The sequence below is a fragment of the Erpetoichthys calabaricus genome, chromosome 18 (genome assembly GCF_900747795.2).
Source record: "Erpetoichthys calabaricus chromosome 18, fErpCal1.3, whole genome shotgun sequence".
Taxonomy (NCBI): Eukaryota; Metazoa; Chordata; class Cladistia; order Polypteriformes; family Polypteridae; genus Erpetoichthys; species Erpetoichthys calabaricus.
In genome coordinates this window covers 47,766,400-47,790,137 of record NC_041411.2, presented here as the reverse complement: position 1 = coordinate 47,790,137, position 23,738 = coordinate 47,766,400, and the positions used below count along the sequence as shown (strand labels likewise).

Sequence of the window (23,738 nt, the reverse complement as noted above, 5' to 3'; positions counted from 1 at the left end):
GTAAGTGGCCGCCTACTGAGGACAGAGGCACAGATGAGCTGTGGAGGCAGCAACAGGCACGCGGGCCTGAGTGAAGCGTAATGAAGATTGGAGTACCGAGTGGAGATGTCCACGTGGAGTAATTAGGTGATGGAATATGTTGCCCGTGAATTATATATATAAAAAAATTAGTAATAGAGGTTGGAGTGAAGGAGTCTGTTGCTCCATTAGGCCCTCCGCAGCAGCGTCGCATCACAGGAAAAAAAAAACCTTGTTGGGTGCAGTGGGCCCCCTCCAGCTGTGGGCACGAAACGGTCACTTCGTTCGCTTCGCCCTAAGGCCGGCTCTGCCTACATAGCAAAGAAGACTCAGCATCAACTCCACTTCCTTCAGAGGCTGAAATAGACAAGACTAGCTCCCCCCATTCTCAACATATCTTACAGGCGCACCATCAAGAGCATTCTGACCAGCTGCATCAATGTTTGGTTTGGAACTGCAGTTACTTTGACTGTAAGGACCCATAATGGATAGAGCACAAGGCAGGAAAGATCACTGGGTCCTCTCTGCCCTCCACTGAAGACATCTTTGTAAAGTGTTGTATCCACAAAGCTTATAGCAATGTAAAAGACTGTCCCACCGCTCCCACGGTCTCTTTGTCCCACTTTCATCTGGCACAAGGTACTGTAGCATTAAACCATTTAGAAACAGCAGGAGGTGTGGGCTTCGGAGGGTGTCAGTGGGATTCAGATCCACCTTTCACACCTGTACAAGACTCTAATGACCAATCACCCTGGCATCATGGACTTGGACTATGGAAGGAAGACGGCATTCCTGACAAAAACATAGCACTCCAGCCCATACAGTGCACTTTATCTCTTGAATCTTCATGTAATGTTTCTGCAGTTGGGCCAGTAGGGCACAGGCCCCTCAGATGTTGTGCAAAATAAGTATTTAACATCCCTGAGTAATTTACCTAATTATTAATATGTTTATAACAACCCTCAGGTTTATCTTTTTAAGCAGTTTCCTCTAATTTTATATCATATGCTCAATACATACTTAGTCATCTAGAAAAATCTTGCTTCTTGAAGTATATGAAGTATTTCGAAAATCATTGCCTGTATTAAAATAAAGCCAACTTGCTTTTTTTGTTCACATATTTTCACTTGTGGTTCAAGCTTTTCCCAGTTAAAACTTTACTTTACACCCCCCAAACTTTATACCCCCAAAACAACAGACACTCAAATAAGAAGAGCTACTGCCATACCCAGTGATAACCTTCTGGAATATAAAAATAAAGACAACAAGAACCGCATTCTCCTTGTTGCCACCCACAACCCACTTCTTGAAGCACTTCGAAAAATTATAAAAGAACTTCAGCCAATGCTACACAATGACGAAACACTGAAAAATGTATTTCCAGAACCTCCCCTCCTGGCATACAGACAACCGCCAAACCTGCAGCAACTAATTGTCTGAAGCTCCCCAAGTGAACCAATAGAAAATGGCACAACTCCCTGCTTACATAAAAGATGTAAAACGTGTGCTAACATTTATAATACAGACCATATAGTTATACCACACTGCTGACTAGAACATCGCATAAAGGGATAATTTTCCTGCAGATCATCTAATTTGGTCTATCTCATTCTCTGTATGAAATGTCCTGACACTGCCCTCTGTGTGGAAGAAACTGGACAAACACTCCGCCAGAGAATGAATTTACACAGGTTCCACATTAAACGTGGCAACACAGATGTTTCTGTAGTGGCCCACTTCAACAGCCATGGACACTGTGAGAGGGACTTTAAAGTCACAGTGCTTATGGGCAACTTCAAAACACAGCAAGAGAGAAAAGAATGGAAAGTTAAACTGATGCTAAAGTTTAACACATTACAACATGGTTTTAGAGACAAGAGTTTTGTTACAAGATATGAGTATTGCTTACATATCTCGGACTGACCAAGACAACCTGACTACAGATCCACATTGTATGGAAAACTCATCAAAATCTTCAAAAGACTTTGTTGGACAGTTATCTTATCAAAACATCTTGGCCATTCATTGTTCTCTTCTCTTTCTAAATGAATCTTAGCCTGAAGAGGTCTATTATTTTTTTAGATTTAAGATGTCTCACTTAAAGGTTTTCCAATGCTGTACCTGTCCTAGTGTCTATATAAACACAGGGAACTCCAGATTCTGTATTACAATATGCAAGGCAGAATGGGCCTGAGTTGCCTTGAAAGCTTGCTTATTGTAATCTTTTTTAGTTAGCCTATAAAAGCAGTCATTTTACTTCACTTGTCACTATATTCATAATGGCTAACACGGTACAACACCCTAGTACTACAGAATCACCAATGAAGGGGTACAAAAAGTCCAGACCCAATATCTCCTTTAAAGGTTGCAACAGTAATTAAAAAACAAAAACAAGGAAAGAAAGAAAGAAAGAAAGGGGATTAATATCAGGAATGCAACTTTCACAAGACATTGTGCTGTATCTAGTCTTGCAGAGACAGACTTAAATATGAAGTTTGGAGACAACCGTGAGTGACTTCTGCTTAAATGTGGATGGGAACATTTGGGCAGTTCACATTTTTAAATTAATCCAGCATCACAAGGCAGGGCAGTGATTTAGACCATGAAGAGCTCTGGTGCTCTGCTCAATGGCAAGTCTTTGGTTATGATGGATAAACCTTCCATGGCTGAAAAGACTCCCAAAAAGACTTCTGTGAAAGAAATAAATGTGTGTCATGAGTGGAGAAAACATGACATGTTAAAAACAAGCACAACTTGTTACAAAAGAAAAATATTTCTGCAAAATCAGATTTTACTTTGGCATTCAAGCACATCACTGGACTTGTAATAAAAGTGAACGATGGATTGCCTCAGGCTGCATGTAGTCAAAGTCATTCACAATTACGACAGTGTAGTCAGAGTCAATGTGAGGTATAAAGAATTGGCAGCTATTTCACTCTGTAGTATCTATTTGTACTAATATAACTGTAAATACCAAAATGTCATCTTAATCACAGTAGGTAAGGTATGTTTAGTGTCCACCAGTGCACTGTTGCAGATTTAGTATACGTCCTGTGTGTGACATGTTTTTGCAATCAGAACAGCAGAAACTTGTTTCTTTGCAATCTTTTCTCATGTTTTTTTTCTATTGCTTGTCCACAAGAAGGTAGAATGTGAATGCCTGATCCAAAAGGTTGACTGAATGGTACCATGATGCAAGTCTCGACACAAACATTGATAGTTGCCATATTGTGAATAGTGGTTAGGGAGTCAAAGTCTTGCTTGTCCTTGCACTTGATCGCAATCATTTTGCCTTTCTGTCACGCAGTTACTGTCACACCACGCTGAAGTTTCACGCAAACCAAATTCACCAGGCATCTCATGGAGGTTTGGTTGTACAGTGCCTTATCATGCATCAGTTTCACTTTTCATGTCAACATCTGATGACCAATTTCACATTGTCATCATTATTAATCAATTCAAGAAATGGTTCCGTTTCAGTTTGGCGTTGTGTTTTTAGTTGGAGGCTCTGCCCCACTCATGACTATTGATGAGTTACCTTAGAGTGGCAAAACACATAGAAATATTCATGATTTTTTGCAGCATGATGTTGTTTCATTCTCTAGATGGCAGCAGAATACTGTCCCGAAAGTTGCTTAAAAATGTAAATCATGTCAACACCAGAGTCTGATTCGGGCTTAACCATAATTTCATACAATTCTAAACCCAAGTTATGCTCTGGGTTAACTCTAAATTGGTTAACAAGCTGGATGCCTTTCCTTCCTTCCTTTCTTCTACTGCGATGCAAGTGTATGCTCCGATAGTGAGTCTCCGTTGTTTCTGCTCTGTTCAGCTCCCACTATAGACAAATCTATTGCTTTACAGTCTTCTCTGATGTTATCCATACAGCGCTTCTTTGGTCTTCCTTTCAGGTCTTTTGCCGTGAATATGACCATATTGCAGAATATTAGGAATTATCTGGGAGGAGTCATCATAAGTGATGGTGAGTGTAAAGATGACAAAGACATACATGTAGGACTGACATCAGGTGTTCCTTGAGCTTTAAGTCATATGTGGAATTCTAAATATATTAGCCAGCAAACAAAGAGTTCAGTTTATGAAACTGTTGTTCTTTCCATTTTGTTCTATAATGCAGTAACATGGGCACTAAAACAAGAAGACAAGAGAAAGTTACGCATTTTTGAAATGGCAATATTTAGACAGATCCTAGGCATGTCTAGAAGAGACATCAGACACTCATTCAAGATTCAGTCTGATGTAATATTTAAGATTCAGAAGAGAAGGCTGACGTACTTTGGACATGTTGGATATATGACAACAAACCGACTGCACAGTCTTCACAAATAACTAAAGTAAGTTCACACTACTGTCTATTTGGAAATGGCAAACATGCCATACCAGCATTAATACAGTACGTAGTATATAGGCCACAGTACCTCTCTGAAATGAGGCAATGGTCAAAATGACAGGAAGATACATAAATGAATCTTTAAGTTCCGGTTAACTTGTGCTACTGAGCTGTTTAACTGATAGCAGCAATCGTAGCTTTTCAGTGTCAAGTCTTTCCTTTTTCAGTTTGCTTCGCTTGTGTTTTCAATTACACCTCAGCCGTTTAAAATGCACAGACTGGAGGATATTATGGGACAGCTTCTTAGGAAGAAACCCTGTTAGCGCAGCCTTTTCAGCCGCAGAGTTCGCAGCTATTTAGTAAGAAAATTTTAACAAGATGTCCCCCAAGCTCAAGAATCATGTCTGGCCTTGCGAGACCACACTGCATCTTGACTGCACTGAGGAGGCCCATGGTAAATTTGAAAAAGCCACTAAGCAAGCCTGTGTGCACTCATTCCATCTTTGCAGGAAAGAATCCAGTATGTATGTAGACAATTGTTTCTTCAGTTGTTTGCTGGCTTCATATAACACCAGGAAACACCGCGGTTAGTTCCGCTACCGGACATGCACTGAGTGTACTTTGCATGTTTTTTCTGTGTTACTGAGGCTTATCCTTTTTGATTCTAGACTTGGGATATTGGTGTTTCAGTTTCGGCAGTTCATAGTCAGTGGATTTTTCTGAGCACATTTTCCTTTTATTTTTATACTAGATGAGGTAATCAGCATTGGCCGAGTATATTTGTAGGATTGGTTAAGGAAAGAAAGAAAAGGTTCAAGGTATTTTTTAAATGGTGACCTTGCTGTTATTGATAGCCATCCCATGTCTCTGTAATGTCTCTGCTCTCATTCTTTTTTGGTCCAATTGGATTCCAGGAATGTGGCAACTCCTTTCTGGGTTGTTAGGTATGCATGCTGTCATGTCTGACTTGTCTTCTTAGTTCAAGATGGACAGATCATTCGGACATTTCACTTGCCTCCAGGGTCAAAATTTTGGGTTCCAAAGTAGTCTGTCTTGTCATTATGTCCATAGAGAGTAACTTTGTAAATTGTGATCCATATATGTTGTAATGGATGACATGAGTGGACTGACATTCCTGGAAGGATGGAGGGAAAATCCTCACCTGGCTGGGAGGCCCCAATAATGGAAGGTCTGAGGAGATAACTGTATTCTCCCCTGATACACTAGATGGCAGCACTCTTATACTATTGCTCCCATAGATCTGCCTGCAGGGCATGCTGGGAATTGTAGTCCTGTGGAACAACCCTGCAGTGATGGACTGTTCCAACTTTGGGAAACGTCCACCTGACCCAGAAGTGCTTCCTTCGGACAATGTCCTGACATTCCTACAGCATTCCCTTTTCCATCTTAATAAAGGAATCTGCCGCCTCACCTCAGGAAGTCAGAATCGGGAGGCAGAGGTCAACACTTGTTTGGAGGAAGAGGAGTGGAATAACAAAGAGAACAAGGAAGAGTTGTGGTACGGTGCTCTGAAGGGCATTTTGTGAAGAGCAGGTAAACATATCTCGGAAAATAGAAATCACTTTTTTTGAACCTACGACTGTGTAACTGTGTCTATGTCAATTGCATCCAGGGTTTGGGGCTCAATGGCTCCAATCAGCATCCATATGTTCAAAGGGTGTAGGATTGGACAAGGAAAAGAGAGTGTGACGAACGGCCGGGTCCTATGCCCGGCTGGGACACCCCTGCTGTGTACGTTCCAGGGGAGCAGCCATGGACAGCTCAATACCTCCCCCGGGGCGCTTGGTGGTGGCCTCCCTGGCCGACGCTGATTCCCCAACCTCCCGCAGGGCTCCATGGGAGATGGAGTCCTCCACAGCTTGGTTGGGGCCCGGGGTGGGCTAGGGGGGGCTGTCTCCTTCCAACAGCCCAGCTGGACGAATCTACAGCCCCACCCGGAAGTGCAATTAGGACCAGGTGGTCAAGCACTGGAACGCTTCCGGGTGGGTTATAAAAAGGGCCATCCACCACCACTCGACAATCCAGAGTCGGGAGGAGGAGGACTAACCCTGAGGAGGAGGAGGAGGAGTGGTGGTGCCAGAAGAAAGGCTGTTGTGATTACTGTGAGTGTTTTGGGACTGTCTTGGGCCTGTGGGACATGGGGAAGGCATGCCCCACGGCTAAAGAAAAATAAAAGTCTGTTTATTTAAGTATGTGCCTCTGCGTCAGTCTGTGCCGGGTCAGGCGCTATATAGTGCCTTTCACATGAGTCAGACAGACATTCTGTTATATGTAGATTTGGATTTGGGTGGCTACAAGCCATTCATTTTGCATTGAAGTCTATATTCTCGATTTTGTCAGATGATGTTTTATGGGGCTATCAGAACAATCTGATGACAAAACAACCAAAACATCATGGTGTATGCTTGAGAACCTAAAATACAATATAGGAAGTTCTGCAGATATTTTTGATTAGAAGATTATCATACTATCTATACAGATTAAACTGAACACTCTTGCTTAATTTTTGATTCATATGAAATGGTAGCAGTAAACAGAATATGCTTAAGGTGGACGAGTGTTCTTTGAAAGACTTCTTCACCCATTTGCATCGCCAGTATGAGTGCCTGTACTTTTCTAATTGATGTTACTAAGGGATCAATGTGCTCCTCCAATTCAAGGAAGCTAATTTTATCAGATTATTCATATTCATCAATATTCTTCCTGAATTTTCATTTCTTCAACCTTAAAGGTCATATCCCCTTGGGATATTAAAAATTCGCCCTGTTCCAGTCCACAGAGCTTTCACTCCCCAAAGACTAAAAGTATCAATTTTGCAATGGCAAAATTTGATGTGCAAAATAAATATCCTTTTATTTTATATTTGTAGTCAGCATCAGTGTTCCAATTATTTCTAGAACAACTAGATCTCAAGTGCAAATAAAATCAATTTTATGATAGCATCACAAAATGACATCTGCGTCCCCTTGGATGCTTAATAGAAGTAATAAACATAAAGCAGTGATTCCTTGTTCTTGCATCCCTGGAGGAGATCATGGCAGCAATAAGATTCAAAACTTTTGGAAAATCACTAATATTAGCAGCAAATGCAGCATTTTAAAAATGTATCAAGGTCATGAATATTTTAATTACCAGATTTCTATGTGATGACCGCTGTTATTAAATTCACCCCACAGTCCCCTGTAATCCTGTCCTTCAAATGTCCACAAACTGAATGTCTGTAAATAGTAGATGGTTGTCAGGAAAGGGCTTTGGTGGATAAGCATTAAACCACTTGGCCAAGTCATGACTGAGCCTGACCCTCAGTGCTACATGGGAAAGTTAGTCTAAAATAGTTACTCCATTTTTGTGTTCAGATTAAAGGTGTTATTTGTTTGTTCCATTGTGCCAGTGCCCGGAAAGGACTGAAGCTCCACACCATAGTCCTTCCTATCATCTGAAGTTTTTCTTTACACAGAGAACAACAGGTAAATGAAATAAGTAGAGTGGTGGACAGTAGGACTTTAGAGACTTTGAAAACTCGACTTGATGTTATTTTGTAAGAATTAAGTGGATAAAACTGGCAAACTTTGTTGAACTGAATGGCCTGTTCTTGTCTAGATTGTTCTGATGTTCAATAGAAGTCACATGATGGCGGGGAGGAGGACATAACAAGTGGAGACCAGGATAGTGAGTACTTTTGACAGCACCCTTTGATCTAGTGATCTTGTTTAGTAAATTGCTAATGATTATGCCCAGTTTGGACTCCAGTTTTTAACATGTTGCTTGTTTTGGATTTTACCTTTTGTTTCCTTACTTTGGAAAATATACCTCTACTGAATCAGTGCCTTAACATGGCAGTCTGGTTTGCATAATCAATGCAGTCAGGAGTCATGTACTCCTGGTAGGGCGACCCATTGTGGTAAGGTCAGAGGTTAAGATCCTGACTAAGACTGACTAAAGATCCCACCAAAGATTCATCAGAAGTTTTGTAACTTCCTGCCACCCCTCTTTGTCCTGCATATGTCTTGCCATGTGGAGTCCCAACAGGAAGTGAAGCGGTGTGAATGAGGATTACGCACCCTCACTACCACCGATATCAACAACTCCTTAACACGAGCTTTCTTTCTATGTGTCAGTGATGGACAACATCATCATCGGGTCAATGGACAGCCATGTTAGAAACACAAGAAAATATTTGCTTTGGGTGACCTGTTATTTTCAAGACATCAGTAGAGAAACATTTTGGTGTATGATCATTTGAGAAGATATTCCAATAAAGTATTTGGGACAAACAATAATGAACACTAAATAGAGTGTAAGACTGTGGAACAATGTATAGTGACGTACCTGGGTAGAGCCGAAAGAATCCAGTTGAACTTCCAAAGAATTGCCATGTGAGAGTTGGGTCCCTCCTGAAGTTGTTGACAAACACTGGGTTTAAAGCCTCAGACATATACACACCATTCAGGATGTCTGGGTCTATATGATTAATTGAGAAAAAGTATAATTAATGGTGCAATTTCAAATTAGCATACATTTTTGTAAAGAAAAAGACTGAATATATCAGTTTGGCTGTGAAGTCTGTCATATTCCAGGGTTCAAGTTCAAGTTTATTGAAGTGTCCACAAAGCGCACTGAGGTTGTTATTATCTTGTCTCCACAGACTAATGATGGATGTCGTGACGCGTTAGTTCCTGTCTTGCTCCCCAAAACACAAGGCTGAGTCTCAGTACTTTATCAAAACCAGCTTTATTCAACTTGAAACAGGAACAGCAGGGTGATTTATTGCAGCGGGAGCTACCACTCTCCTATGCATAGATACAGCAGATGGGCAGAGTCAAGGCCAGATTATTGACCAATTTATACTGTTCCCTGCATTTATAAAGTTTTTTGCATCACCCATCAATGACGGTGCTTATAGCGTGACCGCAGTCGGCTCGGATTTGCTTTCCCAGCGAGCCACTGCAATACTGTGAGATAAACAGTCTTCCACAGACGCGGTGTTTGTGCTTCGGGATGTTCTTCGGTGTGTCGTCCCGTTGGGGGGAGTCCCAAAAGAGATTAGAATCCTCACAATGTATAAAACAATCAACAGATAATGAATACAACACAGACAGGATATGTAAGAACACATATCAGGTATGCGCATGTGGATAAAAGCGGTCGTTGTACAGCGGATTCAGAATGTTTTCAGGTTATTCTTCACTTTCTACACACTTTATTGTGTGGTAAATTTAATTTGAAATGGAGAAATCTGCTCATCAATCTACACTCACTAACCTGTCCTGACACAGCGAAGACATGTTTTCCTAAAGGTTTGCAAATGTATTACAAATCAAAAACAGAAATTTCTCCTTTCAGTGCGTTTTCAGACCCTTTGCTGTGGCACTCCACACTGTGCTCAGGTTCATCCTGCTTACTTTAATTCTCCTTGAGATGCTTCTAGAACTTGATTGGAGTCCACCTGTGGCAAATCAAAATGATTGGACATCACTTAGAAAGGCACACATCTGTGTATAGAAGGTCCCACAATTCACACTGCATGGTAGGACAAAAGCAAAGCCATGATGTCCAAAAAACTCTTGGTGGACCGCTGTGATCAAACTGTGGTGACGCATAGACCATGAGAAGGGGTTTAATCAATTTCTAAAGCTTTTAGTGTTCCCAGCAGCACGGTGGCCTCAATAATTGTGCGATGACAGAAGTCTGGAATCACCAGAACCCTTCCTAGAGTTGATTGTCCGGCCCAACCCAGTAACCTGACAAGACCTTGGTCAGGGAGGTGACCAATATCCCAATGGTCACTCTAAAAGAGCTCCCTCTGCTAAGATGGAAGGACGACTATCTCAGCAGCACTCCAGCAATTCAGGCACATATGACAACCTACTTGGAGTTTGCTAAACAGACTGTTAAAGGACTCTGAGAGCGTTAGGGAAAAGATTCCCTGGTCTGATGAGACAAAAACTGAAATATTTGGGCGGAACTCTAAATAATATGCCTGGGAAGACCAGACACTGGTCATCAACCCCTTAATGCCATCCCTACACTGAAGTATGATGGTGGCAGCATCATGTTGTGAGAGCCTTGTTAGTGGCAGGGTCAGTAAGGTTAGGAACTGCACCCACCACATGACAAATCAACTCAGGATCCCACTAGTTTAGATGGAATGGAACAGTGTGAGGTTTTTTATGGTGGCCAGAGTGCCAATTCTGCCACAGACCCCCAGGCTTTTCCCTGCAGATTGGAGGGCCTGCTTGCAGGGCTGGATACAGATTAACGTCATACCCAGGACGGAGCAATTGCAGGTTAAGGGCCTTGCTCATGGGCCCAATGAAACAGAGTCACTTCTGCCGTTTTTAGGATTTGAACCGGCAACCTTCCGATTACCAGTGCAGACCCCTAGCCTCAGAGCCACCACTCTACCTGACAGGGTCAGTAAGACAGTTCTGAACTTAGGGAAGGATGAAGGCACTGAAATATGGAGAAGTCCTCAAAGAAAACCTGCTCCATAGTGCATGTGACCTCTGATAGTTGCGAGAGTTCGCCTTTCAGCACAACAATGGCCCGAAGGATAGAGCCAAGACAATGTCCTTGACTGGCACAGTCAAACTCCATACATGCACACCACAGAACATCATATGGAGGCACCTGAAGATGGCAGTTTACAGACACTTCCCTTCCAATCTAATGGAACTTGAGAAGACCTGCCACAAAAAATAGGATAAACTGCACAAATCCAGAGCTTGTAGAGACTTACGTGAGAAGACTCATAGCGGGAATTACTTCTATAAAGTACTGAGTTAAGGGTCTGAATACTTATATGAAGGAGAGATTTCAGCTTTTCATTTTTAATAAATGTGCAAACCTTTTCTGAAAACATTTTCACATTGTCATTACATGTTATTGAGTGCAGATTGATGGGAAAAAATGTGAAATGTATCCCTCTGACATTAAATCTGCAACACACTAAAGTGTGCAGCAAGTGAAGGAGTCTAAATACTTTCTGAATGTCATGGTATGGATATGAATCATCTTGAGCCATTTGCCAAACTTCTGCTGAATACTAAACTGGGGAATTGAACAAAGTTTAAATTCAGTAAAGTCTTATCATTCCTTTACAGAATCTCTCCCAGTACTTCTCAAAGAAATTGATAAATATGGCAATAGAGTGGCAAGCATGAAAAAATCTACCTAAGTTAGCTAGCAGACAACAAAGAGATCTATCATTATAAGAAAAAAGAAAATAATTAAGGCTGCAAAAATCAAGTAACTGGCAAACCACCAAGGATAACATCTATGTTTAAATTATCAGTGAAAGAGAAAATTGGTGAAATGCTAGTCAGGTAATAACCATAGCAGATTATTATACTCTATATGTCAGGTGAATCGAGCAATGCGGCAGTTGTGACAGAAAAGGAATCTTCTGCTTGTCCCCCTTGTTCACCTCTTCCCATTGCTTATTTACCACAATGTGCCTAGAAACCTGGGAGCCCCAGACCCAGGTAGAAATAAGGATACGCAATATATGAATGGAAATAACTAAATAATAACAACGGGGTCTCAAAATGTTTCTATATTATATGCTAATGCCACAGCAGTTTTCCTCCGAACTGCAACAAATTGTCCAAGGAACAGTGCAGGTTTAATGTAGACTAAACATTTGTTTGAACAGTTTTTGACTTCATTCAGAGAGGCAAACAAGTTTGAAATAGAGTAGGACACTCATTTAGCCAAAAAAAAGTTTTAAATGCAGCAAATTATCTTTCTTAGGATCCAGTTAGTATAGGTCTGAGTTCACTGTGTTCAGGTATTTTTCCAAATCTTTTCACTTCAGTTCTTTTTAGGATTAATATTTATTCAGTTTGAAGTGTCCTGATTTGGTCTATTTAATTTATTGAAGTATTATTGTCATTACCATTACTTTTCATGAATGCCGCCATTTTGTTGAGAGCAACCACGCCATTGTTACAAATTACCTTATACTAGCCTTGTATTTGATATTTACAACCAACAAAAGCTCAGTTCACACCGCAGCTCAATTCCCATTTTTACACTAATTTGTGACAAAGACCTGATTGATTTAGGGAAATATAATTAGCAGAAAATATCACTGAATCAAAACTATTTAAACTCTTCTCGTAACAACTGCTTCGCATTAAAACTGCCCACATCACTCTCACCAATACTGTCTCCTCTACTTCGTTTTAATGTGCAGAACATTGGCAGGGATAAATGCAGTCCAACCAAGAGCTCTGGTCTTTCGTCTTCTTGATGCTCTTCCTTGCCATCATAAACTGCACACATCCTGCACTAAAGTTTGTATCTGTCTGACAAAATTGTTTTATTCATTTTGTGCATACGGGGCACATTCAAAATAGGCAAATTTGGATCAGTCACAAAATTTATCTGAGCAGTCAAGAAAAAGAAAAAAAGATATGAGGCAAATCTCAGGATTGAGAAAGAAAGGATCGAGTTACTTTTAGCCACCACTTGAACAAAGCCTTAAAAGATTCATACTTCTTCAGGCAACATTCTTCCAAAAAATGACAAGTGTGTGAAAACAACATAAAGTAGGGGTTCTATTGAAAATGCCTTTTTTCAGGGAGAGGCCTTCACCTCTGTTATTATGGGAAGCTATGCCAGTGTATTTAATGTAAAAGTAGTGGTAGTGATATTAAAAAGCAAATTGAGGCAGCATGTTCAAAGATATTATGCAAATTAATTTGACATCTTGCCTACTCTAAAAATGATTTTGAAAAAAAAAAAAACAGTAAACACGTCAACTTGGCCTTGTCACAAATACGGTATATGTCTCAAAGTATTGAAAACCATCGAAACCTTCTTGCAAAACATCATAAGCACAGTCTAAAATATATATATATTGAGAATGAACTGCATTCATATGTAGTCATGGCATTTAAAGCTACCGTCAGGAAAACCAAAAGAAGAAATGAAAGCAGGAATATTATGAAGTCAATTCAATAAAATTCATTTTTAATGGTTAATCACTTGCTGGCTACATTGATACTTGACTGGAAGGAAAATGAACAGACGCGTATCAGGAAAGAAAGTTATATTGTAATCCCAGATAAATCAAACAGATTCTGAAACATTGTCTTTTACACTTTCTATGCTTAGAAACATACATTCTCTCTCTTTCTAAATCTATTTATATTATACAGTAGATATTTACAATATTCATAATATTCAGGGGATTTAACCTTTCCTCACTAAATATGTCACTCCACTCCTTGTTCAGGGTCTGGTTCTCTCTCGTCTGGACTCTCTCGTTGCAGGACTTCATTCAACTGCTATGCGACATCTCCAGCTCCACCAGAATGCAGCCGCTCAACTTCTGCTCTCTGTTCCTTGTTTCACTTTCACTACTCCTCTGTCTCAAACTCACCACTGGGTTCCTGTTGCTGCAAGGATCCAGTTCAAAATTCTTGTCCTGACCTACAGATCTCTGAATGATCCTGCTCCTCAGTGTCACCAGTCTTTGGTCTCTCCACATGCCGTGTAAAGAAGTCTCCATTCTGGCTTCTTCATTCTTGCTCTGAAGCTGTGGAATGACCACCCTTGAGGTATTAGAACTGCACCTAATTTTCTCATATTTAGGCGTATTTTAAACTTTTCATGAAATATTTTAGATCTGCTTAGCTTCTCTTCTACAGGATGTTGTCCTGACACAGAGTTTAGGGTACTGATGTGTGTCTTAGTGTATCTGCAGGTGTACTTATATAGTAGTAGCGGTACTACTCCCTCTTGCTTGCTTTTTTATTTTGTTCCCTTCTGTTTTTGATTTTTACACATTCTAATTATTCTTTTATATATTATAACTTGCATACTGTACTTGTCACAGATGATTAATTTTAACCTTAGGCGTTACCTTTGTTGTAGACATTGGTTGGGACTTGGATGTTGCTCAAAGAGGTGTTGACTAGAAGGTTATTGAAGTGCTTATTGGGTTCGAGCACAAACTTTTGTCCCAGCTCCACAAAAGTTCCATTCTCATTCTTTTCATTAATCTTCACAGAATTATAATAGTCAAACTAAATAAGAAGAAAAAAACAAACAATTTTAACCTTTGAAATAAAGAAAATACATAACAGTTTATCAAACTCTTACACTTTTTGAAGCTAGTGGTGTAGTGCAGTGGTCCCCAACCTTTTTGACAGCAAGGACCACTTTATTAGATGCAAATTTTTCCACGGGTGGGGGATTGGGGCAATTTTATACACAATTTACATAACATTTCTTTTATTATTAAGTTATTAAGCAGTTCGCATTCGTTTGCAACCTGAGATTTTTCTTCTTTTTTTGCATATAACAAAGACATATGCTTTGCATTTGCCATTCCAACAGACTGCACATCACAAACATTAACACTGTTATCGTTTTTTTCGTGTCTGCCGTCTCTATAGGAGGGTGACAATGAGTTAAATTCCAATGGATGTTTTTCAAATGTTGACAAGCAATAAGCAAAAGGAATCACTGAAAACCACAGAAAACAAAAACAGCAAAAAAAAAAAAAAACAGTACGAGGAAAGTTCGAAGAAAGAGATTTTTTTTACAATGTTTCTGTTTGGGGATCGTTGTGCAAACGTGCACATCTGAGCTGCGACCACAGATCTGTAATGAAAGCATCTGCTGAATGTACTTCGTAGTAACGCGATTTCTATAGACTCGTGTCATATGGGGAAACTGTCGGGACCGTAACAATACTTTGTTGTAATACTCTCTCACCTCGGTCTCTCTCCTCTCTCTGCGCCCGCCAAGCGTTCTGAAAAGTCTGAGTGAGTCTCCGTTGCCGGCAGTTCTCTCGCGGCCCGGCTGTCAGACAGCTGCGGCCCGGTAGTGGGTCGCGGACCGGTGGTTGGGGACCCCTGGTGTAGTGTATTCTTACTGTTATCTCACAGCTCCATACTTTGGTCTCAAAAGCCCCCTCAGTTGTGATCCGAGTGCGGTTTGCACATTCTTTTAAAACAAAGAGAGTTCTGGGATATACTGTACAGTGTATGCAGCAACCTTTCTAATGAAGTAGAAGGAGGAGAGAAGCAACACATATTCAATATGCAAGCCCACTTTAGCCTAGCTAGAGATGGTGTGTCTCTTTTGTTGTCATCAACACATTTTGGTACAAAATAAATGTATTTTACAACTCTATGATGACAAGAGAGATTTTCTACACTGTGGCGTGTTGGGCTGGTAACTTCAATACAAGATAAGCCCACCAAATCAACAAAATAATTAAAAGGACAAGCCTAGTTATGGAACACATTTTGGACTCCCTGGAGGTAGAAGTAAAGGAGAGAATGAAAACAAAACTGAGTGTCGTTATGAACAATGCTGTACATCCCCTCTCTGACACACTGAGGACTTTCAGCCAACGAGTCATTTAGAAGAAGTGTCTCAAGAAAAGAAACAGCAATACACCGCCATAACACCTCACTGGGACTGGGACCACCAAGTCAGAGGTTTTAATTCTTCTTAATTTATTATATAGTGCCTTTCACGTCTATCTATCTATCTATTATATAGTGCCTTTCATATCTATTTATCTATCTATCCATCTAACTTCATCACAATTGTATAAAGCAAATTTTCCCCCTGGGAACAGATAAAGTTCAACCTGTCTATTCATTACAAACCATTTTGTTCTGTAATTTGTAGATTTCCCTTTAGATAGATAGATAGATAGATAGATAGATAGATAGATAGATAGATAGATAGATAGATAGATAGATAGATAGATAGATAGATAGATAGATAGATAGATACTTTATTAATCCTAGGGGGAAATTCACATACTCCAGCAGCAAAAAAATATTAAATTAAAGAGTAATAAAAAATGCAGGTAAAAAACAGACAATAACTTGAATAATGTTCAACGTTTACCCCCTCTGGTGGAATTGAAGAGTCGCATAGTTTGGGGGAGGAATGATCTTCTCAGTCTGTCAGTGGAGCAGGACAGTGACAGCAGTCTGTCGCTGAAACTGCTCCTCTGTCTGGAGATGACACTGTTTAATGGATGTAGTGGATTCTCCATAATTGATAGGAGCCTGCTGAGTGCCCGTTGCTCTGCTACGGATGTCAAACCGTCCAGCTCTATGCCAACAATAGAGCCTGCCTTCCTCACCAGTTTGTCCAGGCGTGAGGCATCCTTCTTCTTAATGCTGCCTCACCAGCACACCACTGCGTAGAAGAGGGCACTCGCCACAACCATCTGATAGAACATCTGCAGCATCTTACTGCAGATGTTGAAGGATGCCAGTCTTCTAAGGAAGTACAGGCGGCTCTGTCCTTTCTTGCACAGAGAATCAGTATTGGCAGTCCAGTCCAATTTATCGTCCATCTGCACTCCCAGGTATTTGTAGGTCTGCACCCTCTGCACACAGTCACCTCTGATGATCACGGGGTCCATGAGAGGCCTGGGTCTCCTAAAATCCACCACCAGTTCCTTGGTTTTGCTGGTGTTCAGTTGTAGGTGGTTTAAGTCGCATCATTTAACAAAGTCCTTGATGAGGTTTCTATACTCCTCCTCCTGCCCACTCCTGATGCAGCCCACGATAGCAGTGTCGTCAGCAAACTTTTGCACGTGGCAGGACTCCAAGTTATATTGGAAGTCCGATGTATATAGGCTGAATAGGACCGGAGAAAGTACAGTCCCCTGCAGCGCTCCTGTGTTGCTGACCACAATGTCAGATCTGCAATTCCCGAGACGCACATACTGAGGTCTGTTTGTAAGATAGTCCACGATCCATCTTTATCAACAGATACAGACCTTAGATTTTTTTAGATCTGTTTAATGCAAAACACGAAAAGTGCTCTTTTCCAATGTTCAGAACAGTGTATTGTGAACAAAATTGTTCTGTGACTATCAGGATGCATTTACACGAATCATTAAATGATTACTGTTTGCAAACGTTCCATGTACATTCTAGAAATCCCGATGAGAACACTCTTCACGACCGCACTTATAGTTTCTTAAACACAATACTCACCACCAGTGACTTGTTGAATTCATGATTAACATCTGCATCTTCAGCAGCTTCAACAAGTCTCTGAAATCAAAAGAAAGGTTACATCAGATGACTAAAGGCAGGTAGTAAGAACATAATATGGATGTATAATTCCTATTTAATCATCATGAAATAATCAAAAATGTACTACTCAAAAAATTTAAGGAACACTTTTTAATCAGAGTAAAGCATCAAGTCAATGAAATCTCTGGGCTATTGATCTGGTCAGTTAAGTATCAGAGGGGGTTGTTAATCAGTTTCAGCTGGTTTGGTGTTAACAGCAGGTGCACTAGAGGGGCAACAAGGAGACGACCCCCAAAACAGGAATGGTTTAACAGGTGGAGGCCACTGACATTTTTCCCTCCTCATCTTTTCTGACTGTTTTTTCACTCGTTTTGCATTTGGCTATGGTCAGTGTCACTACTGGTAGCATGAGGCGATACCTGGACCCTACAGAGGTTGCACAGGTAGTCCAACTTCTCCAGGATGGCACATCAATACGTACCATTGCCAGAAGGTTTGCTGTGTCTCCCAGCACAGTCTTGGGGCATGGAGGAGATTCCAGGAGACAGGCAGTTACTCCAGGACAGGGCTGTAGAAGGTCCTCATCCCATCAGTGGGACTGGTATCTGCTCCTTTGGGCAAGGAGGAACAGGATGAGCACTGCCAGAGCTCTACGGAATGACCTCCAGCAGGCCACTGGTGTGAATGTCTCTGACCACACAATCAGAAACAGACTTCATGTGGGTGGCCTGAGGGCCCAACTTCCTCTAGTGGGCCCTATGCTCACTGCCCGGCACCATGGAGCTCGATTGGTTTCCTCCTGGTCCACGACAATGTCCGGCTTCATGTGGTGAGAGTATGCAGGCAGTTCCTGGAGGTTGAAGGAATTGATACTATTAACTGGCCCCCATGCTCGCTTGACCAAAATCCAATAGAACACCTCTGGGACATTATGTTTTGGTTCATCCAACACCACCAGGTTGCACCTCAGACTGTCCAGGAGCCAAGAATTGCCCTGGTCCAGATCTGGGAGGAGATCCCCACGCAGGACATCATCCGTCATTTCATTAGGAGCATAACCTACCCCGACGTTGTCAGGCATGCATACAAGCATGTGGGGGCCAAACAAATTACTGAGTATGATTTTGAGTTGTATAATGTAATTTCAGAAAAATGGACTAGCCTGCCTGCCGCATCAATTTTTCACTTTGATTTTAGGGGTGTCTTTGAATTCAGCCCTCTGTAGGTTGATAATTTTCACTTCCATCAAACAATGTGGCATCCTTTCATTCCTAACACATTACCCAATCCATATCAGTATAGATATCCAACAGGACTTTTTCCAGCACAGATAAACCCAGGAATCCCTTTAATGGGTCAGGGCATCCATTTTATTTTGCTACAAGAACATTAAGTTACAAGTTTCCCTAGTAGACCTGGCAGGATCGTTATTGGACAACCTCTCTAAAGCCATTGTCTAGCCATCTGTCATGTACATTCCCAAGTAGTACAAAAATATTAAACATACATTAAGAAAAAAAAGAGGGAAACCACAAAGTACAAAAAAAAAACCAGACAAAAGCAACATTCCTGCATCCTTCCTACATGGATATTGAACTCCCTCTATCAGGGGGATGTCACCTACTGAGTAGCTTTCTAGTCAAATATCCTAAGGGGTCTCTTGAACATATGCACCTCATCTCCATTAACTTACTAGTTGCATGAATTTGTCCCACAACATTCAAGATAAAACATGCTATGACTTGATAAGATTATCACATGTAGGCCATTAACCTTAACATTAAATATATCTACTGATGTTACTGGACACATCATTCACGATGTTCCTGGAATCATCTGGTGTTTCTGGGCGTTCAACATCATACACCCTTATTCAGGTGAACCAGTTGGGGCTGATCAGTCCCCAGCTTTTGTCCAGTTGTCACTCTAGATATTTGAATCCTGAGCTTTCTCCTCTCTTGAGCCACAGCCATTAAGGGGCTCTCTCCTTGCCACTTTGGTGGTCTTGCAGATGGGTTTCTTCCTCTCATCTTGCCAAGGTGCCTCACTTAGAGTTCAGTTGGCAGACAGGAAACTTTGCTATACCCCATATGTCCAGGTTCAATGGAGTGGGCAGTGCTCCATTCTCTGCCTGGATGATGTGTTTAATGCAGTTTGGCTCAGGTTTCCATAATTTCTTGTAGGTCAACTTTGTCCCCATTGCATTCAGCCATCTAGTTCATGCTCCTTGTTGTCTCATTTGCAACTGCTCTGCTTGATCTTACGTCCTCAACTGCTGCTCTCATTTCTTGCTGAATTAGCTGCCTCTCCTCTATCCCTGCAGTTGTTCTCATGTTGGGGGTTATCAAGGAAACCCCATCCAGCTTGATTTCATGTCACTATGCCCATCAGCCTCGTGTGGTGTGGCCTTGCCTCAGCCTGTTGAAGGGCCTCCTCTGCCCTCCATTTTCTTGCTGTTTTCACTCCAATGCCAGCCATGGCTGCCCAAACTGCATCACTTCTCTAGTCTAGTATACAGTATATTGTACGGTGTCTTGCTCAGCTTCTTGTTTGGTATTTGACAGCAATGTGTTTAGAGTTTAATTTTCATCATAATATATTTCTAATCTGAATTGAATTGATAAGTACAGTGCCTGGCTGACATCTCTCACAGTGAGGGTTTTGTATGATATAAATGTGACACAAAATTATATAACGTTGTAATTATATATTTATTTATTATTTTTTCTGTCATGCATTTGTAGATTGTTTGTTTCATATTCTAATAATATAGCCGGAAGATACATTTCTAGTTTTGATGTATGCCCTGCATTAATAAATGACAGAAGGAATGAAAAAATCATGCAAATTAATTCTTCATGGAAAAATAGTCTCATCTGCCTGTGCTGAATTACACAAGGACTTCTCCAGACATCGTATAACATTCATGGCCCATGGTAGGTGGCAGAGCAAACCAAATGTTGTCATGGTGCTTTAGTCAAATGAATGCACGCTCAGCCATTTCTTTAAAAATAATGCTTTAATATTCAAAATAATTCTAAGTAAATGTAAATTGTGTTCATCCTTTGCACACTTTCAGTATATAATGGGTGTAAATGTGTGCTGAAGGAAAAGCAAAACAGGATAAAGAGTAAGAAACAAAGCAGTGGGGGGCTTTAGTGTTAAGTTATTAATATTCAAAGATAATGTTATGTTCATGATATTCTACACTATGTTTTTGCTATTCATGATGCTTTTAAACATGGAGCTGCTCTCATCAGTTATTTACAGCCAGCACAACTGACGCGACTCAACCAAGGGCAACCAGATAAAGAGAGCTTGACAAAGGAGATGACAACCGAACCCCTTTGTCCATTAAATGTCCAGCCACTGGATGACAAAGTGCATGGCATTAAAGTAAGGCTGTATTTAATAAGGGGGTGTCAGAATCTGCTGTATTTACTGTTTCTCTGACTGCTGAGACCCCCCGTGTTGTAATACAGCTAAGATATTTTTTCTGTCTGCCATATTGTCTGGGCTGGCTAATCAGGAGAACATACAGGAGGTGGCCTGTGCTTAATGGTAATTTGCACATAGATGGTTAAAATCATCTCAAAAAAAATAACTGCTCATATGATCTGGAGAATTTAACTCAAGTCACGTCAAGTCAATTGGCTTATTGTCATACTGTCCATACAGCATATTGCAGCACGCAGTGACACGAAATAACATTCTCCAGGACCGCCATACAAATTAATGACAGCATGAATGTGGTGAGCCACTTGATATTTGTCTTTCCACTTATTGTGCTTGCCAGGGGCACCACCTTCCTCCCTTAGACAAAGTCCATGATGAAAGGATGATTGGACATTAGAGTCTGGTAAAGTGTGGAAGGTGAATCTGAATTGTATTGTTTACTCTCAGAGGAAGAAGCCAATGCAAATAAATGCAATCAGGGCTGTCATTGTGTGGTAGTGTCTGGGGTTTGGAGGGGGTTGTCTGTGGCACCTCCTAGTGGCCATGATAGATAGATAGATAGATAGATAGATAGATAGATAGATAGATAGATAGATAGATAGATAGATAGATAGATAGATAGATAGATAGATAGATAGATAGATAGATAGATACTTTATCTCCCCTAGAGGAGAAATTACTCTTTACAGAAGCTCAAGAAAAATATCAATATTTTAACAAACCACAACACCCTAAAAACCCACAAGGATGTCTGACTTGGATAATAACGCAAGGGAGGAATGAACAGATGAGCAAAAAGTGCACAAATAAAAGAAAAGATTAAAAGATAACAAAACCCTTAGATCTCTTTGGACTTCCTACTCTGGTTATTTTTGCTGTCGATCTGATGGTTAGTAAGATAACAAGCCACCTTTGCACCACACCTAACACTCTTCTTTCTCACCTATCATTTCTTTTATAATGGTAGCTGCAGCCTCTGTTGCCAGTGGAACCCTTGTCCTGACTCTGAATTCACCTACTTATAAGTGCCAGCCTGGGGCTATGTCTAGGTTAATCCCCTCAATCACTTTGAGGGTCAGGTATATCCCTGGAAACCCTGTGACCATCTTCCAAGACCACATGTAGTATATAGAATCTACTAGCGGTCTTCTAATGGGCTGTAGGACTTTGATTAAATTACTTTGTGTTGCCACTGCCATATTCAATGGTTTTCCTTGATTAGCAACTTCTAAGGCACTCAAAAAGACCTAACACCCAAGGAGATATGACATATTCTGCTTTGGACTTACATCTTTCTTAATATACTGGACTCAGGGTAGGTGCTAGAAGGGAATATGGATAAAGTTAATGCCCTTGTCCAATTTTTAATAGATTTTTCCCTTCTTGAACACCTTCTTCCAATGACCAGTTCTCCCACACTATCCTTACTGCATCAACAACTCCTGCTACTTCAACTAGTATGGCCAGTGATGAGTGGGTGGTCCATAACAGATGACCAGGTGAAGAGACAACTAATAATTTAATAATTTTTTGCATTTATTTAGCGCTTTTCTCACCACTCAGCAATTGCAGGTTAAGGGCCTTGCTCAAGGGCCCAACAAAGCAGAGTCCCTTTTGGCATTGACGGGATTCGAACCGGCAACCTTCTGATTGCCATTGCAGATCCCTAGCCTCAGAGCCACCACTCCGCAACTATCAATCAGTCATCGAGTTCTTAAGACCTGTGGTGACCAACTTTGTGGTGTCCTCTGTCACCTCCTCCAAAAAAGGCCGCTGTTACATACACATCATGAATACATTCAAGAAACTTGGGCTGTACTATATGAGACCTCTTGTGTTAGACCACCTGGACCCACTGCTGTTTACCTGTTGGACAAAAACTGGAGTGGAGGATGCAACTATCTATCTGCTCCACAAGGCTTATTCTCATCTGGTCAAAGTGGACCACATTGTGAGGATTATGTTTTTAGATTTCTCCAGTGCCTTCAATACCATCCAGCTATCCTTGTTAAGGGTAAACTCAGAGATATGCTGGTTGATCTGATATCTGGACCCCTTGGAGGAAGTAGAATAAAAACAAAACTTAGCCAACAAATTACTCAACAGAACTGTGTCAAGAAAAAGGGTCATTTATACCACTGTATATATAATGATTCACTGTAACTGCTCTTCTGTATGTCTAATGTCTGGAACTGATTCTATCATATAATACTCTACTGTCTTAGACACTGTTCTGTTTGTTAAGAAGAATGATCTGGATAGATAGATAGATAGATAGATAGATAGATAGATAGATAGATAGATAGATAGATAGATAGATAGATAGATAGATAGATAGATAGATAGATAGATAGATAGATAGATAGATAGATAGATAGATAGATAGATAGATAGATAGATGGCACCAAAGAGCACCCAACCCCAGACACAAACCCACAGACACAAGTTCCATTAAAATAAAAATGTTTTATTTTCACTACTACCTTCCAGAAAGGTTCCAGAAGTGTAATAAACACAGATCTCTTCACACTATCTCCTTTATTTCTCCCCCTCCACCTCCCAGGTGAGCTTTGTCCACTTCCACCCAACTCTGACGCGCCTGGCTAAGGTTGAGCAGCTTCTTTTATCTGAGACCCAGCAGTACTTCCGGTGCTAGGGTAAGGCCCGATGGAAGCACTTCCAGGTCAAACGGAAGTCTCATAAAACAGGAACGAGGAATCCCTGTAGGATCCGCTGGTTGCCCCCACTGAACAAGGCTATTCCAGAGGACTATAATATCCAACGTGCCTTGCTGGTGTCTTTACAGGTCCAATTGCCCAGGGAAACTGCCTGGTTTGTTTATTAACAACATGCAGCAGGAACTCAAT

At 40.9% G+C, this 23,738-nt stretch overlaps 1 protein-coding gene across 1 annotated transcript in view; it reads right to left on the bottom strand.

Annotated features, from left to right (window-relative positions):
- Window positions 1–23,738, bottom strand: part of cacna2d4a (calcium channel, voltage-dependent, alpha 2/delta subunit 4a) — a 791,862-nt gene that overhangs the window by 601,106 nt on the left and 167,018 nt on the right. The window contains exons 4-6 of the mRNA XM_051921543.1: window positions 17,374–17,433; window positions 14,259–14,421; window positions 8,717–8,848 (exon numbers count right to left, since the gene is read on the bottom strand). Coding sequence (XP_051777503.1) covers window positions 8,717–8,848; window positions 14,259–14,421; window positions 17,374–17,433 — 355 coding nt within the window. The remainder of the gene's footprint in view (window positions 1–8,716; window positions 8,849–14,258; window positions 14,422–17,373; window positions 17,434–23,738) is intronic.